The 15,689-nt window shown below is 46.9% G+C and overlaps 1 protein-coding gene and 1 pseudogene across 4 annotated transcripts in view; one reads left to right on the top strand and one right to left on the bottom strand.

Moving 5' to 3' along the window:
* LOC119295235 (disease resistance protein RGA5-like) overlaps window positions 1–11,677 on the top strand; it is a 38,626-nt gene extending 26,949 nt beyond the window's left edge. The window contains exons 8-12 of one of the 4 annotated variants that reach the window (XM_037573601.1): window positions 7,377–7,436; window positions 8,032–8,151; window positions 9,819–10,075; window positions 10,175–10,238; window positions 11,495–11,677. In XM_037573601.1, the coding sequence (XP_037429498.1) occupies window positions 7,377–7,436; window positions 8,032–8,151; window positions 9,819–10,075; window positions 10,175–10,238; window positions 11,495–11,554 (561 nt within the window). In that variant the 3' untranslated portion in view covers window positions 11,555–11,677. Of the gene's footprint in view, window positions 1–7,376; window positions 7,437–8,031; window positions 8,152–9,818; window positions 10,076–10,174; window positions 10,239–11,170 lie in introns of all 4 variants that reach the window. The other 3 variants (XM_037573600.1, XM_037573599.1, XM_037573602.1) reach the window with 3 other exon arrangements.
* Window positions 11,678–11,808: 131 nt separating this feature from the next.
* LOC119295236 lies at window positions 11,809–14,973 on the bottom strand (annotated as a pseudogene).
* Between the last annotated feature and the right edge of the window lie 716 nt (window positions 14,974–15,689).

The following is a 15,689-nucleotide window of genomic DNA, read 5'->3' on the forward strand; positions in this document are numbered from 1 at the left end:
AGGCGATGATCCGGAGACCTCGAGTCAACAGAGCTGGACAGCGCGGGCGAAGAGTTTCGGAGGAATTTCCAAAAATTCAACCCGTGGGTATATATATCCAGACCCTGTCTGTGTGACCGAGTGGAACAACTTGGTGGCACTGAGATGCAGAATCGCAAGCAGTTACTGCAACTCGGTGAGACCGAAGCGTTCAAATCGGCTGCACCGAGATTGAAACCTAGATCAACTTAATGAACTCGGTGTGACCGAAAGAAATGAACCAGTCAGACCGAGATGTGTATCAAGAGGTTTTGGAAGTTCAAGTCTATGACGAATCGGTGACTCTGAGTGCTCCTCACCCAGAGGGTTTGAATCTGAGTTGATCAAACTTTGTGATGTAGCATGAATAGAGTTTGAGACGAGAAAATCATAGATAGCTAGAGAGAGTACTTAGGCATTCTTGTCCATCCATTTGGCAAAAGAAAAGACCAAACAATCAAAACAACAAATGGATGTCCTCGAATGAAGAAAATTAAGCAACCAACATGCGCACACAATAAGATAGCAAATGAAATATGTGGCAAAGCATGCACAAACACTCTAGCATCTATTCCCTCCGTTCCTAAATGTAAGTCTTTTTAGAGATTTCAATACAAACTACATACGGATGTATATGAATATATTTTAGAGTGTAGATTCACTCATTTTGATCCGTATCTAATTCATAATGAAATATCTAAAAAGACTTACATTTAGGAACGGAGGGAGTATCAAGCAATTGGTGATGACTAGGTATCTATATATGAGTATATTGACTTAGGAGTCAAATGAGTACATTTGATCATAGGTCATACTCATCGTTTAAGCTCAAGTGGGGTTACCACTTTTACATAAAGCATTGTTGTGTTCACACCATTAGAGTTGCTTTAGCTCAATTCTTAGAGTAAAGCTCCCCCTAGATGTGATATCCCCTTTTAGAGGGATGAACTAACCTTAGGTTTTGTCGATGATGACTTCATGTAGATGTTAAAGATGTGGATGCTTAATGTTGATGTAGATCATTTGGAGCAATCCAATGGAGTGAGTTGCACTTTCAATACCTACATGGGTTAGTCCCACAAGGAACAAACAAGAATATCCATAGACATAGAGTGAAGTACACATAAGATGATGTCCATGAAAGCATTAGGTTACCTTGTCCCTTGACTTACTAGCAAGAGGGTTTGTGACTCTTTGAACTAGTGCAAGATGTGGAAATTGATTGCACTTGTTCTTGCCAAATGAATATGAGTGAAGTATGTTGGCAGAGTCACCCTCAAGAACTCTCTAGTTCTTCTTCTTCGGGATTCACATCATCTTGATGGGAATCCTTGGGGTTGTAGATGTACTTGATGAAGTAGAACTTGAGATGGACTTGGGAACCCACTTGACCAAGGCCTTTGGAGCTTCTTCAAAACCAACACCTTGATTCTTCCGGTGCCTTCCTTGCTTGCGTACAATTTCCTCAAATTGCTTACTTTCAGCAAGGCTCTTGTAAACATCTTTCTCTATAATTCCCTTCAATAAGCTATTTTCTTGCTCAAGTGTAACTTTGCTAAGAGAATCATTAGTGGAATCAAGAGAACTACTAGAAGCAACAATATTGGATTTAACATGATTATTGTTACTACTAGAAGAATCTTTCTTATCCTTGTTGCTAGATTTTACTTGTGGCATGTAAGTAGACAAGAGTAAACACTTGGCAATGTAAGAAGAACTTTTCTTTCGAAGATCATCATTGATGGCTTTTAAGAACCCATGTTCTTGCTCTAGGTTGAGCTTCTTGAAGCGTAGCTTCTCATGAATTTTTAGAAGTTCTCGATGATCTTCTAAAGTAGTTTCATGAGCTAACTTAAGAGTGTTTAGTTCTTTAGTTAGACGCTGAATCTCCTTCTTATCATTGTCATTCGTTTCATCTTGATTAGCATGATTAATAACAGTTTCATCATAGTTTTCATCACTAGCATTGTCAACAAGTAACTCATCATCACCTAGCAAATCATCTTCATCATTATTGAAATCAATATACTCGGGGTGTGATACCTTGGGGCCTTTAGCCATGAAGCATCTCCCAATTCCTTCATTTGGTAAGTCAAATATGTCGTAGGAGTTTGTTGACACAAGTGCAAGGCCGGCAACACCTTCATCATCCTTCATTTTGAACTTGTCAAGTTGACTTTGAAGCACATCCATCTTGGATTCCTTGACGGACTCGGTACCTTCGTGCATATCAATCAAAGTATCCTAAATTTCCTTTGCATTCTCGAGACGGCTGATTTTGTTGAATTCTTCGAGGCACAATCCATTGAAGAGGATATCGCAAGCTTGAGCATTGTATTGCAGCATTTTCAACTCTTCTGCAGTTGCTTCACGATTTGGTTCTCTCCCATCGAAGAATTCACCTTGCAAACCAATGCACACAATAGCCCAAACGGTGGGGTTATGTCCAAGAATATGCATTTTCATCTTATGCTTCCAACTAGCAAAATTAGTGCCATCAAAGTAAGGATCTTTACGGTGGTAATTTCCCTTGCTAACGCCATACTCTCCTAGGTTGTGAAACCAAGGCTATGATCACCAAAGCAATGGAAATCAAGGCAAATGGAGACCAAAACTCTGATACCACTTGAAGGATTGAAAGTATGTCTATAGGGGGGGGTGATTAGACTACTTGACCAAATAAAAATCTAGTCTTTTCTCAATTTTAAGTCTTGACAAATTTTAGCAACTTAGCACTAGTCAAGCAAACAACCTACACATGCAATTCTAAGAGTATAGCAATGGAATGTAAATCATTGCATATGAAGGTAAAGGGGAGGAGTTTGGGGGAAGCAAACGCAATGTAGACACGGAGATTTTTGGCGTGGTTTTAATAGGTGGTGCTATCGTACATCCATGTTGATGGAGACTTCAACCCACGAAGGGTAACTGTTGCGCGAGTCCATGGAGGGCTTCACCCACGAAGGGTCCACGAAGAAGCAACCTTGTCTATCCCACCATGGCCATCGCCCACGAAGGACTTGCTTCACTTGGGTAGATCTTCACGAAGTAGGCGATCTCCTTGTCCTTACAAACTCCTTGGTTCAACTTCACAATCTTGACGAAGGCTCCCAAGTGACACCTAACCAATTTAGGAGACACCACTCTCCAAAAGGTAATAGATGGTGTGTTGATGATGAACTCCTTGCTCTTGTGCTTCAAATGATAGTCTTCCAAACGCTCAACTCTCTCTCATAGATTTGGATATGGTGGAAAGATGATTTGAGTGCAAAGCAACTTGGGGAAGGCTAGAGATCAAGATTCTTGTGATTGGATTGGAATATCTTGGTCTCAACACATGAGTAGGTGGTTGTCTCTCAGAAAATAAGTAGTGGAAGTGTAGGCACGTTCTAATGTCTCTCTCTGATGGAGAAGGGGGTGGAGGGGTATATATAGCCTCCACACAAAATCTAACCGTTACACACAATTTGCCAAACTCGATGGGACTGAATAGTGAAACTCGGTGAGTCCGACTTGGTTCGAAATCTGAACGTTAGGCTTTTTGGTGGAACCGACAACATCAACTCGGTGAGACCGATGCGCTAGGGTTAGGGTAAACCTTATTTCGGTGAGACCGATCGCATGAACACGGTGAGACCGATTTCAGTAATAAGCAAACAGAGACTTGGTCAGGCAAACTCGGTGGGACCGATCGCTCATCTCGGTTAGACCGAAACATTACAAAAAGGAAACAGAGAGTTTGCACTGCGAACTTGGTGGGACCGATCGCTCATCTCGGTTAGACCGAAACGTTACGAAGGGAAACAGAGTTTGCAATCCTATCTTGGTGAGACCGAGATCCCTATCGGTAAGACCGAACTGATTAGGGTTTGTGGATATGGCTATGTCAAGTGAACTCGGTGGCGCCGGATAGATCAAATCGGTGGGGTTGAGTTTGACTTTAGGTTTAGGACATATGTGGAAATGAGAAAGTAATTGAGGGTTTTTAGAGCATATCACTAAGCATTTTGAGCAAGCAAGCCATTAAGCAACACCTCATCCCCTTTTAATAGTATTGGCTTTTCCTATGGACTCAATGTGATCTTGGATCACTAAAATGAAAATGTAGAGTCTTGAGCTTTTGCCAATATGTGTCCTTAGCATTTTGAGGGGTCCACATCTCTGGTCCATGCCATACCAACCATTGAACTTTTTGAAATATTGATCTTGAAAGAATATTAGTTCAATGAGCTCATCCCCTTTTAATAGTATTGGCTTTTCCTATGGACTCAATGTGATCTTGGATCACTAAAATGAAAATGTAGAGTCTTGAGCTTTTGCCAATATGTGTCCTTAGCATTTTGAGGGGTCCACATCTCTGGTCCATGCCATACCAACCATTGAACTTTTTGAAACATTGATCTTGAAAGAATATTAATTCAATGAGCTATATGTTGTTATGAATTACCAAAACCACCCAGGGATTAGTTGCACTTTCACAATACAACAAGATTTGCAATGATGTCACCTGTCGTTTTGCATGCTAGTCGGTCGAATTGACCGGTTGGTTGAATGAAGGGACAATTTGATTCGGTTGTCGGGGTTAGTCCCGAGCCAAAAAACCCATGCACACGGCATTATGAAAACCCGAGTACACCACACTCGAAAAACCCCCAAGTGAAGTGACACTTGTTATAGATCAATTCTGAGCGAGGGGCGCCCACGGTATTGTCCGTGGCATTGGTTGGATTTCTCAGGAAAGCCAAATATCTGTCTGCGCAAACTTGGTTCTTGAGGAGGGGGTTTGACTGACGTTCCATGGAAAGGATATTGACTGGTGTTGCTTGATCCGCTCAAGCCCAGACGTCTCAGACCACCATTCGGAATTTGATGATAGGCCTACAGTCGGGCCACGTGCCGTCCTCTCCTGAAGAGAATCGGGTATTATCAAGTTTTTCCAATTATTTGCTCAATCTTCACTTTCCGAAGGTATGATCACATGAGTCCGCCAAGGTCTCTCAGCCAGCAAACAAGTGGTGCTTTGAGTTTGGCGAGCAGTTTGAATCTTCTTCATCGGGGCGCAGTGGCAGTCGGATTCTGCAGCGAGACCCTGTCGGACTCGGAGGCTACTGACACGGGAATACCTACGGTGTAGGCCCACATATACGAATGTCCCAGCCAAAGGCCCAGGCCGATCAAGATTACAGCCCATCATCAACCAAGGGGTTTTTCGCCAACGAACTATGTGTCTACGGTCGAATTCCACCCCTCCAATTGAGCAGGCACCGTCAGTCACTCGTCCCCTAGCAGCCGGATGTCCTATAATCGCTGCGCCAAGAAACACCACGATCACTACGACGCATTGAATGCTGCCGTTACCCAACGTTGATATTACCTCGTCCAATGAGGGCCCGAACTTGTATAAACACTTACACCTACAGTGGACATGGCGCCCCTACTAGCATACCCCTACAGTATTGTCTGAAAAATATCCACGACAGCTACGGCTCAGTTCTCTGTATCCCGCCCATATTTCTAATCTGCTGTGTGCTGTTTATTACTGAAATCCTATTGAGTTATCTCTGTTTTGTGCAAAGTCTTTTATGAGAATATTTTATGTGTTGCTAGTAACTGAACTGTGTATGTTTTCTTTTTTGGGTTTTTATCAGTTTTGCCATTGGTTGTACTATATTACTCAGTTCTGCCACTAAATTTTTCCATTGCTCACAAATGCCACTGTTCCTTAGGCGCATGGTCAAAAAAGCCATTTTTTCACCGTTACGGTCTGGTCAATGGACGTTGACCACGTTATATGACTATAATGCCCCTGGTCTCATTTGCAAGATCTCTCAACTTGTCAAAGGAGTAGGAAAATAAATTACAAGGAAAAAGAGCGACGAGGTGGATCGAACAAGAGACCTGAGTGTATTCAGCGGGCAATTTGTTCGAGGAACAGATGTACTTGTATTTAACCTTATCCAATACCTAACCTGCTCGTATCAGTTTCCCATCAGTTTCCCTCGCCGCCGCGTGCCGATCCTCAACTACAACCGCCGGTCGCCAGGCTGCCCGCCCAGCTCCGGCGCGCCTTCACTCGCCGCATCCGCCGGTCGCCAGGCTGCCCGCCCAGCTCCGGCGCGCCTCCACTCGCCGCATCCGCCGAGCTGCCCGCCCAACTCCGGCGCGCCTCCACTCGCCGCATCCGCCGAGCTGCCCGCCTAGCTCCGGCGCGCCTCCACTCGCGACAGCCGCCGCGCTGCCCGCCCAGCGCCGCCCCCGTCGCGGCCTCGGCGTTGCCTCCCGCCCAGCACTGCCACTCAAGGCATGCAGCTCTGGCGCTTCTTCCGCCTGATTCCTCAGCAGCCCGTAACTCCTCCCGAGTCCAGCTCCGCCACCTCCCGTGATGCCTTGAAGTGATTTGTTTCATGGCATTGGCGACGGACAACAGTCCTGAATCTGATAGAAGCGTCGGCCACCGGACGCCCCAGCATGTTGTAGCCTCTGAAATTCCGGCAGGGTGAGTATGCTAATTCTTAGCGTGGTGCGTGTGTGGCTCATAGTAACTTGTAGAGGCCGAATGGAATTTCTTGTGTAGAATTTGTAGTAGCTGATTGTTGCCTTGTTGATATTCGCGTGCAATTTGGTACACATGTTCTGATGGTAAGGATGGATATGGAATTACAGATACTAGAAGTAAAAAAAAAAGCTGCACATGTAAAGTTTGTAAATCTTGTTATGTTTGTGTTGTTTTCAGAAAAATGAGCAGGCAGCATGCTGAAATTTTCAGAGAAATTTAGAAAATCATGTGCTCCTGCTATCATATTTGTTGTTGCTGTCAATTAGCTAGCTGGAGAAATGGAGTAGCGAGCAACAAGAAATGATATTATATACTGTTCGGTTTGAATATTATTTACCTAAAGGATATGAAACATATATTTCCTTCTATTTCATAAGTTTCCCTTAGCTCAGCTGGTTAGCACGAGCGCCTGTCCAGGTCGTGGTCGTGGGTTCGAAACCCTGTGGCTCCAATTTTGGTCTTCTCTTTTCATGCTTGCCTTATAGGTGGGCCCACAGCTCAAAACGTCCTTTGACATGACCGTAATGACGAAAAATGGCTTTTTTGGGCACGCGTCTAACGGAACAGTGGCATTTTTTAGCAGTGAAACTTCTTAGTGGCAAAACTGAGTAGTGCAGTACAACCAATGGCAAAACTGATAAAAACCCTTCTTTTTTTAGTGCTATTATGTCATCCAAAGTAACTTTGGTAAGAGAATGGGCGCACTCCAATTGTTGCTAGACAAGCTTAAAGTTAAAATAGTTGGAAACATTTTCTATATATCCTCTTATGTAGTGTTGATACTATTGCCACTTGTTATCAGTTAAGTACTGCAGCTCCTAATCTTTCATTGAAGGGAACACCATACTGGATGGCCCCAGAGGTGCGCACATATATTCCTTGTATTACTACTAAGTTCTCTTGTTATCAACTTTAAATATCATATTACACTTAGAGCTTTAAAGTTGAAGTCCATGCGGGTGCAATTTTTCCACTCTCTGTAAACATCATACTTTTCCGCACATGGGTGGTCAGGCTCACTTTATCTTCATGTGGATTGCAATTATCCGACTTCATGCTTTGCGGTCTCGTAATATTTAATGCCTCGAAAAGAAAAAGGTACATTTTACATAGCATGTGGCTATTACAACACAGTTTGTATAAAAAAGAAACAAGGTCTGTTTTTAACTTGATGGGACTAGGAGTTGTTGTTCTTAATAAGAACAGTTAAAGTGACTACTTTTTGGGAATTAGTCGGGTTTAGTATGACATATGTATGATCCGCACAACTTTAATAGCATTGTCTTTAGTTTAGGTACCTAATGGATCTCCAATTTTGATGCTACAAACAAGCCATTCTATTATCCAGCAATTTCATTTTTTTATTATTCATATTTGAGTTACATGCTTTGGGTCTATAAATTCTCTTGGTTGCACCTTTATGCTTATTGAAGTTTAGCTTGTTTCTTCTTTTACAGATGGTTCGGGCTACACTTGTTAAAGACGTAGGCTATGATTCTGCTGTTGATATATGGAGTCTTGGTTGCACCATTATCGAGATGTTCAATGGAAAACCTCCTTGGAGCGATTATGAACGGGTAATAACTTGGAGCCTTTTGATTTACAGTAAGCTTATCAGCATGCATTTCATGACTAGTCTGCGTAGCATGGAGAAAATAATATAAAATGAAGTGCTTAAGCTAATCAAATTGTTTGTTTGGGTACACATGATGACCATCAGAATCAGCACTGTGTCATTCTAATCCCGAGTTCAAATGCTCCTGCCATTTTTTCAAAAAGGAGGATTACCCCCGGCCTCTCCATCGAGCGATGCACACAGCCATCTTTATTGCATTATTCAATAAAGCCCTACAAAATAAATACATAGATCAACCCAAAGCCACCTTCCAGGCGAAAACTGTCGCCCTACCTAGAAGATTGATGATGTGCCCTGACCTCGTGCCACGCACATCAAGAAATCTGATGGCCTCACCAAGCCGCCCGCCGGCTAGCCGGGAGCACCAACCAGTCTAGCAGACCCCCAGCGTGCACTGCATGCGCATGCTGTAGAATCCGTCGCCGCCTTCTTCCGCAGTCCCATCATAAGGAGCAATCAATGCACTGATTTTGCCAGACCCTTCTGCCGTCGACGCCACCATGACACCGGACAGTGCCAGCCTCCTGTGCGCGTCCATCAAACGGTATCCAGCGCCGAGACACCCCGCTGCACCTCGCTGCCAAGACTCGCCGTCGTCGATACTGTAGATGGCACACCGCTCCACCTTGGTCACTGCACGAGAAGCATACGGAGACCTGCGCCCAGCCACCAAGCCAAACACTTGTCCCTCCTACAACCCCAAAGATGATGCCCCCATGGGGTTGACGGCGCAGGAACCTCGCCATCATCCGATCCGGAAAGCCCGAGTCTGGGGTTTCCCCTGGGCACACAGGGAACACGAATTGCCCCACAACGCCTCCAACGAGGTAACGACGCCCGCGGGCGCCCCCGCCTGGGCTAATGGGGCGATTCACGTTCAAGTTTAATTAATGAATTGTCAGGGGAAGTCTAATATGGACCTATGTTCATATGCACACATAAATAGGTGTGGAAGGTAACCGAAAGCGTTGTCACAAGTTATCAATGTTCAAGAAAGTGTTTTTAAGCGACGCTTAAGCGCGATTAAGTGCTGAGCGTTGGTAAAGCGCTTCGCTTTTGCCCTAAGCGGTAGATTAAGCATTTTTTATTTTAATTTGACCAAAATTTGGCTATTTTTGTACTACTTCTGCTGGTCTGCGTGCGCAATAATGGCAATATGACATTTATCTTATTATTAGGCTCTGCTCAAGAATTATTTCCTTCATATTTTGGCAAAATTCTGTCCACATGATCTCTGTTAGGTTATGTCTATTTGAACTGAACTGCATTTTAGTTGTTATTTTGCTTGCGATGGGAACCCGATATGTATTTGCTATTGTGTGAACTGTATTTCTGATGCTATTTCAATTATCCATGTGCCATGCTTCCTATTTTTTTTTGTATATTATTCAAAGTCTGTCAAATTCTAGCCAATTTCAAAAAATGCTTAAGCGCGATTAAGCTGCGCTTAAGCGCTCATTGCTCTGAGCTGTGGCCCTCCGCTTCGCTTACACTTTCCGCTTTTTTGAACATTGCAAGTTATTGATCATTGGTAACTTGTAGTCTGGTTATCAACACAATAAAGTTGTACAAAAAAGCTACTTCTAAGAAAACTTTTTTCTACTACAGATTGCTGCAGTGTTCAACGTTATGAATAAGGACCCACCACTTCCTGACAATTTATCACATGAGGCAAAGGATTTTCTGGAATGCTGTTTCAAGAGGAATCCAGCAGCGAGGCCGAGCGCAAGCGAGTTGTTGACCCATCCATTTATCAGGGATTCAAGTCATTGCAGCAAGCATGTTCAAGAAGTCATTATTGCAGGCTGTGAGGAAGTCATTCGAGCAAGCTGTGACACATCCTTGACAAGGAAAACTACAACTAGGTGAGCAGCTTGGTTTCATTTATTGTCAAGTCAAGTAGAGTGGTTCAATTATTCTTGTTTTTTTGCTGATCCTAATATACCTTCATCTTCTATTGCCAGTGGAGCAAATGATGCTAGGCCTTCCGAATCATTAGCTTCACGATTAACTTCACAACCAGTCCAGGTAGTCACACCTTATTTCCCCCTAGAACTTTAGGTTTTGCCTTCAATCCCGTTTCTTAAGCATGCCAGCATTGGGATCTACACTTTGCAACCTAGAATGGTTGCATCATAACATTTCAGTAGGATTGCGGTAGGTGCCAAATTTTATACAAATCCTTTGAGTCATCAACAAAATGTACAAATAAATAGAACCCAGAGTCCAGAGTAGAAAATATCTTTGTTCAATGCACAGAGAAAGCGGTACAACAAAAGATATCTATAAACTTTTGCAAATCCTCGGTTATTGTGCTACCAATAATCATATTCAAGAATATTTACAACTGAACTTATGGTTTCACTTCTAAATATTATCTTTGAAATTTCTAAGTGTCTGAAGATTGGGTATGAACCCTCCAGAGTCCAGATAGAGAAAACTTGAAAAAGTCCTGAACCAACAAACCCCATATTCTCCTTCCTAGTTTTCAAAATACCTAGCAATGACACACTGTTGTTTTTTAGCACCTCAAACGCCACCTAAAGGCTAAAACCCGTGGATATATATTATTTGCAAAATAGGCATATAGGAGGCCCTTGGCGAAAGGCACCTGGTGAGAGTAGAATAGCTGCTGCTGCTGTGCTACCTCCAACTATGAAGTTCAGCACATGAACAATAGAGTGCGAACTTGTGGTGCACGAGCACCATGGTGCCCTTTTCTGAAAAAAATAAAACACCATATTTAGAAGTAAAAAAAATCGAAAACAAATTGCCCGTGCACCATTTGTAGTTTTCTTATAGGAGGCTTTGAATCTGCAACCTAGCTGACATTACATGGCTCTGCAGTCTGCAGCATGGTAGAAAGTTTTGAATCTGCAGACTGCACAGCCCTCTACTAAATTTTTTTTAGTAGTCTGTCGTTGGGGAAACATCACTCAACAATTTTCTTGTTCCTGCAGCAGAATATTCCTCCAAGTGCGATCTCTCATCCCAAATCTATTGTTAGCAACAGCAACGAGACAGGCTACGACTTAAGAGCCATGAGATCATGAGCCCCATTGCGCCCCATTGCGCCCCAACAATGAAAACTTCGCTGACATCTGTCTACCAAAGCCTTTTCTTGTTCTACCAGGGAGAGATTCTCTCCAGCAAGCCACCAATCTCCCAAATAGTTTATGGAAGGAGTTCACGATGATTCTGCTCTACAGTTTTGTTTCAGAATTACTGATGATGCATGCTTGTAATGTATGTTTAATATGTGGCTTTGTTTGCCTGCCTGCTAGGTGCTAGATGCTTCAGTCATTCCGGACATATGCTTGATAAGATTTCTCAATCATTGCTGATTGCCTGTCATATTTTGATGAGATGTCTCGGTTATCTCAAAAATTGAAGAGGTTTACTGCGTCAGTACTCTCTATTTTTGTAATAATTTGGGTTTTCTCTTGGGTTTTGAATGCCCAAATTAACAATGTCAGCGTCATCTAACACCTGGCAATGAGTATCAGGATAAGCAAGAGTAGAGGCATGTGTAGCGCTGATGCCCTTCCGTAGGATTATCTTGGAAGAAGCTCTTTTGCAATGTGAAGTTATGGTTTAGGTGATCCTCATTTTTATTTGTTAACGCATATAGTACAAGACATCTCTTAAATATATAATCAAACTGAAGCACAAAGCAGATTTTCATGAGGTGTTCATCGACCTCAACAGCTAGCTAGCTACATTGATTACTTCTTGGAGGGGTCGAGGAGGTGCCCAGCAAAGACAACTGCGCCGGTCGCCTCCTCCACTATGTAGTAGGCAAACGGATGGTCGGCGATGAAATCTACCTGTGGAGGTGGTGGCCACGAGCCCCCAGCTGCGCATCCAGAAGGCGCAATGACCATAGTGACGGCGGCGGCTTCGGTACCTTCCTCATTTACCTCAACGACGGCCTTGTGGATGACGTCCTCCGCTACTATCGGCAAGCCAGAGCCGTCATCCTCCACCATGTCAGATAGGTCGCCCTCTAAGCAGAATGGCAGCTCCAGCCCTAGCTTCTTGAGGACGGCGACGACGCTGCTGTGGAAGGACAGCTTGAATTTTGGCACCCTGAACTCGCGAAGGTCGATCCGCCGCTCAGGCAGGTGGTCGTGCAAGAAGCCAGGCCTTGACGCTACCGTGTCCAGCAGCCCCAGCAGGCCGTTGTGGGCGTCCGGGAGAAAGATGCACATCGAGAATTGCATATGCCCGGTACGATCGAAGCTGGAGTGCGCCCACGGAGCGGCACGCTGGGATGGTTGAGTGCTGCGTGACCACGGATCACGGTGCATGGCATAGGCAGACGGACCAACGCGGCCAAATGGATCATGGGGGGCATAGGGATTATTAGGAGGATAGCCAAACGGAGCACAACCAAGTGCACCATAAGGATATGGCCGAGGATAGTTGTATTGAGAGTAGGGGCCGCCAAACGGAGGAGAGGGGGGAATGGCATTTGGAGGGGCAAACTTGCCACGGTGATGGAAGTATGGTGCAGCGGGCATCGCTTGCGCAATGGCAGTGTGGAGCGGCGAATAATTTGGGGACGGACCACCATGGTTGTACGCACGAGGATGGGCGTACGGAGATGCGTGGCCGCCATAGTCACCGGGCTGGCCAACACGATTGTAGTTGCAGGGATCGGCAGAACTAACACGGCCCAACGGACGAGGATGCGGTTGCTCCTTGTGATCTGGCGTTGCCATCTTGTACCGGAGTTTGAGTACCTTGAACCCGTCGTGCACGGCGACGAACTGCGACTTCCAGCTCTGCATGAAGGGCACATCGACCTGGCTGCCGTCGAGACGGTGGAAGGGCTTATCCACGGTGTGCCTACGGTCGAACGGTTGGTCCTCCCACTTGCCCTTGAAGTATATGGCGTTGCCGAGCACCAGAGCCGTTGCTGGCTTTATCGACTCTACCGGGAGGACAGAGTCGATGAGGTTCCTCGTCACTTGAGCCACCCATGCGTTGATCTGGACACACGCTTCCTCCGGCGCGCTGCGGAAGTTGACGGTGCTCGCCTCGGCTTTGTACGTGCCCACCACGGCCTCGCGGAAAGCCGGCTTCAGCGGCCGCGTTAGGTCGCTCCACACGCCGCACGCGAACGCCACGCAAGGGCCGCCCACGGCGGACCTGTCCTGGAGCGCGTCCTCCGCCATGCGCGACACGAACTTCTCAAGCTCGCCGCGCGACCGCGCTCCGAGGACGTGGAGGATCTCGTCCAGTGTGGCGTCCCGAGCGCCGGCGGCCAAGAGCGCCAGAGCGGTGTAGATGGACAACGGCGAGAAGACTAGGTTGTCGTCCATGCTCCCCTCGGCGAGGCACCTCGCTAGCCCGGTGGCGAGCGCTGCCAGTCCGTTGGACCCAGGATTCCCCGTCGGCCCTACTACATCGAACTTCACCGACGGGTTTCTGGTCAAAGGCAACTCGTCGTATCCTCCTACAGGTAGCCGCCGCTGCTCGTTAAGCGCACCCCCATGTTTCTGTTGCACAATCCGCACCGGGCCTTTGCCATTGGTAGGATCGACAACATGGCCTGCAAACATGATCACGCCAGACGCCTCCTCGACTATGAAATACGCGAAAGGATGGTCGGCGACGAAATCCACCATGGGCTCCGGCATCATCATGGCACACCCAGGAGCCGCGAGCATCATGGTGACAGCCGCAGCTTCTGTCCCTTCCTCGTTGACCTCGATGACAGCCTTATGGATGACCTCTTGAACGACCAATGGGTAGCCTGTGCCGTCGGCCTCCACCATGTCCGACAGGTCAGAATCCATGTTGAACGGTAGAACGAGCCCCAACTGTTTGAGGGTTCCGACGATTTTGCTCGAGAAATCAAGCTTGAACTTGGGAACCCCGAAGTCGCCGACCTTGACGGGGAAGGCCGGCAGGTGATCGTGCACGAAGCCCGGACGGGAGGTTATCTCGTCGACGAGACCCCGCAGGCCGTCGTACGCGTCTGGCAGGAAGATGCACATGGAGTACTGCGTGGGCTGCTTGAAGGCTGCTGTGCACTGGTACGGCTGATGGTATCCTCGTTGTGGCATCTTGTACTGCAGCTTGAGGACCTTGAACCCATCGTGCACGGCAATGAAGTGGCGGGCCGGGTTGCGCATGAAGGGCGCGTCGACGGCAGTTCCGTCGAGCCGGTGGAACGGCCTGTCCCTGGTGTGCCTCTCGTGGAACGGCAGGTTCCACTTGCCTTTGAAGTACATGGCGTTGGCGAGAATGACGTTGGGCGCCATGCTAACGTCTTCAGGAGAGACGACCTTCTTGATGAGGTTCCTCGTGACCTCCGCGACCCAATCATTGATGTGCTGCGCCGCTTCCTCTGCGTTCTCCCGGAAATCCAAGGTGCGCGCCTCCGCCCTGTACGTGCCGACGACGGCCTCGCGGTAGGCCGGCTTCAGCGCCGCCTCTTGTCGTTCCACACGCCGCACGCGAACCCGACGCTCGGCCCGCCGGATCCGGACAGGTCCTGGAGCGCGTCGTCCACCATGCGCGAGATGGACTCCTCGAGCTCGTCGCGGGAGCGCGCGCCGAGGAGACGGAGGACCTCGTCCAGGGTGTCCCCCCGGGCGCCCGGCGCCAGGAGCGCGACGGCAGCGTAGATGGAGAGCGGCGAGAAGACGAGGTTGGAGTCGGGGTTTGCGTCGGCGAGGCGCTTCATGAGGCCGGCGGCGAGCTCCGCCGGGCCAGAGAAGGACTGCCGCGGCTTCTTACTCCGACAGGCCATCATCGCGGGATCCATCAAAGCTGCGCACGGAGCACGTATTTACTTTCAGATCGTTCCTGGCGACTTTTCTTTGCTTGCTTGATTGATGATCTCGTATATTTTTATTTATTTATTTATTTATTTATTTTGGGACAATGATCTCGTATATATGGAGTCGCACCAGCATCGGAGATGATTTGGATTTGTAGTCGGTTCGGTGACAACGTCGTTTTTTTTCAGAATCACAACGTCGGTTTCATTTTTTCTTTGAGGATCCAACGTCGGTTTCTTTTTTTTAGGGGAACGTCTGTTTTGCTGATGTGCCAGTTTTTTAGGCTAATACGGCCTCCCTGGATCCTCTCCGGCCCAGCTTTCTTTAATTTACGAAAATACTAACACCCACACGTATGGCACTTGTCAACTTGAACCACATGTGTTGGATACCATTAGATTCTGGGCGCACGAATCTTGACGCATATAATATGACACGTCAGAATTTTCGTGCGGGCGAACTCGTCGACCCACCGAACGGCACCGCGTTCGGGCGAACGCGTCGACCCACCGAACGGGCGACCGATTTGTTTCCTCTTCCCCCCTCTTATCCACTAGCTCTCTCCTCCCCCCCTCCCCCATCGTCTCCCCTCATTTCTGCCTCTCCATCAAATCCACCGACGACGAACTGCGCGACGGCACACGCTTCCCCCGGTGACTCCCCCTGGTGCGGTGTTGGCGATTGG

The sequence above is a fragment of the Triticum dicoccoides genome, chromosome 4B, assembly GCF_002162155.2.
Source record: "Triticum dicoccoides isolate Atlit2015 ecotype Zavitan chromosome 4B, WEW_v2.0, whole genome shotgun sequence".
Taxonomy (NCBI): domain Eukaryota; kingdom Viridiplantae; phylum Streptophyta; class Magnoliopsida; order Poales; family Poaceae; genus Triticum; species Triticum dicoccoides.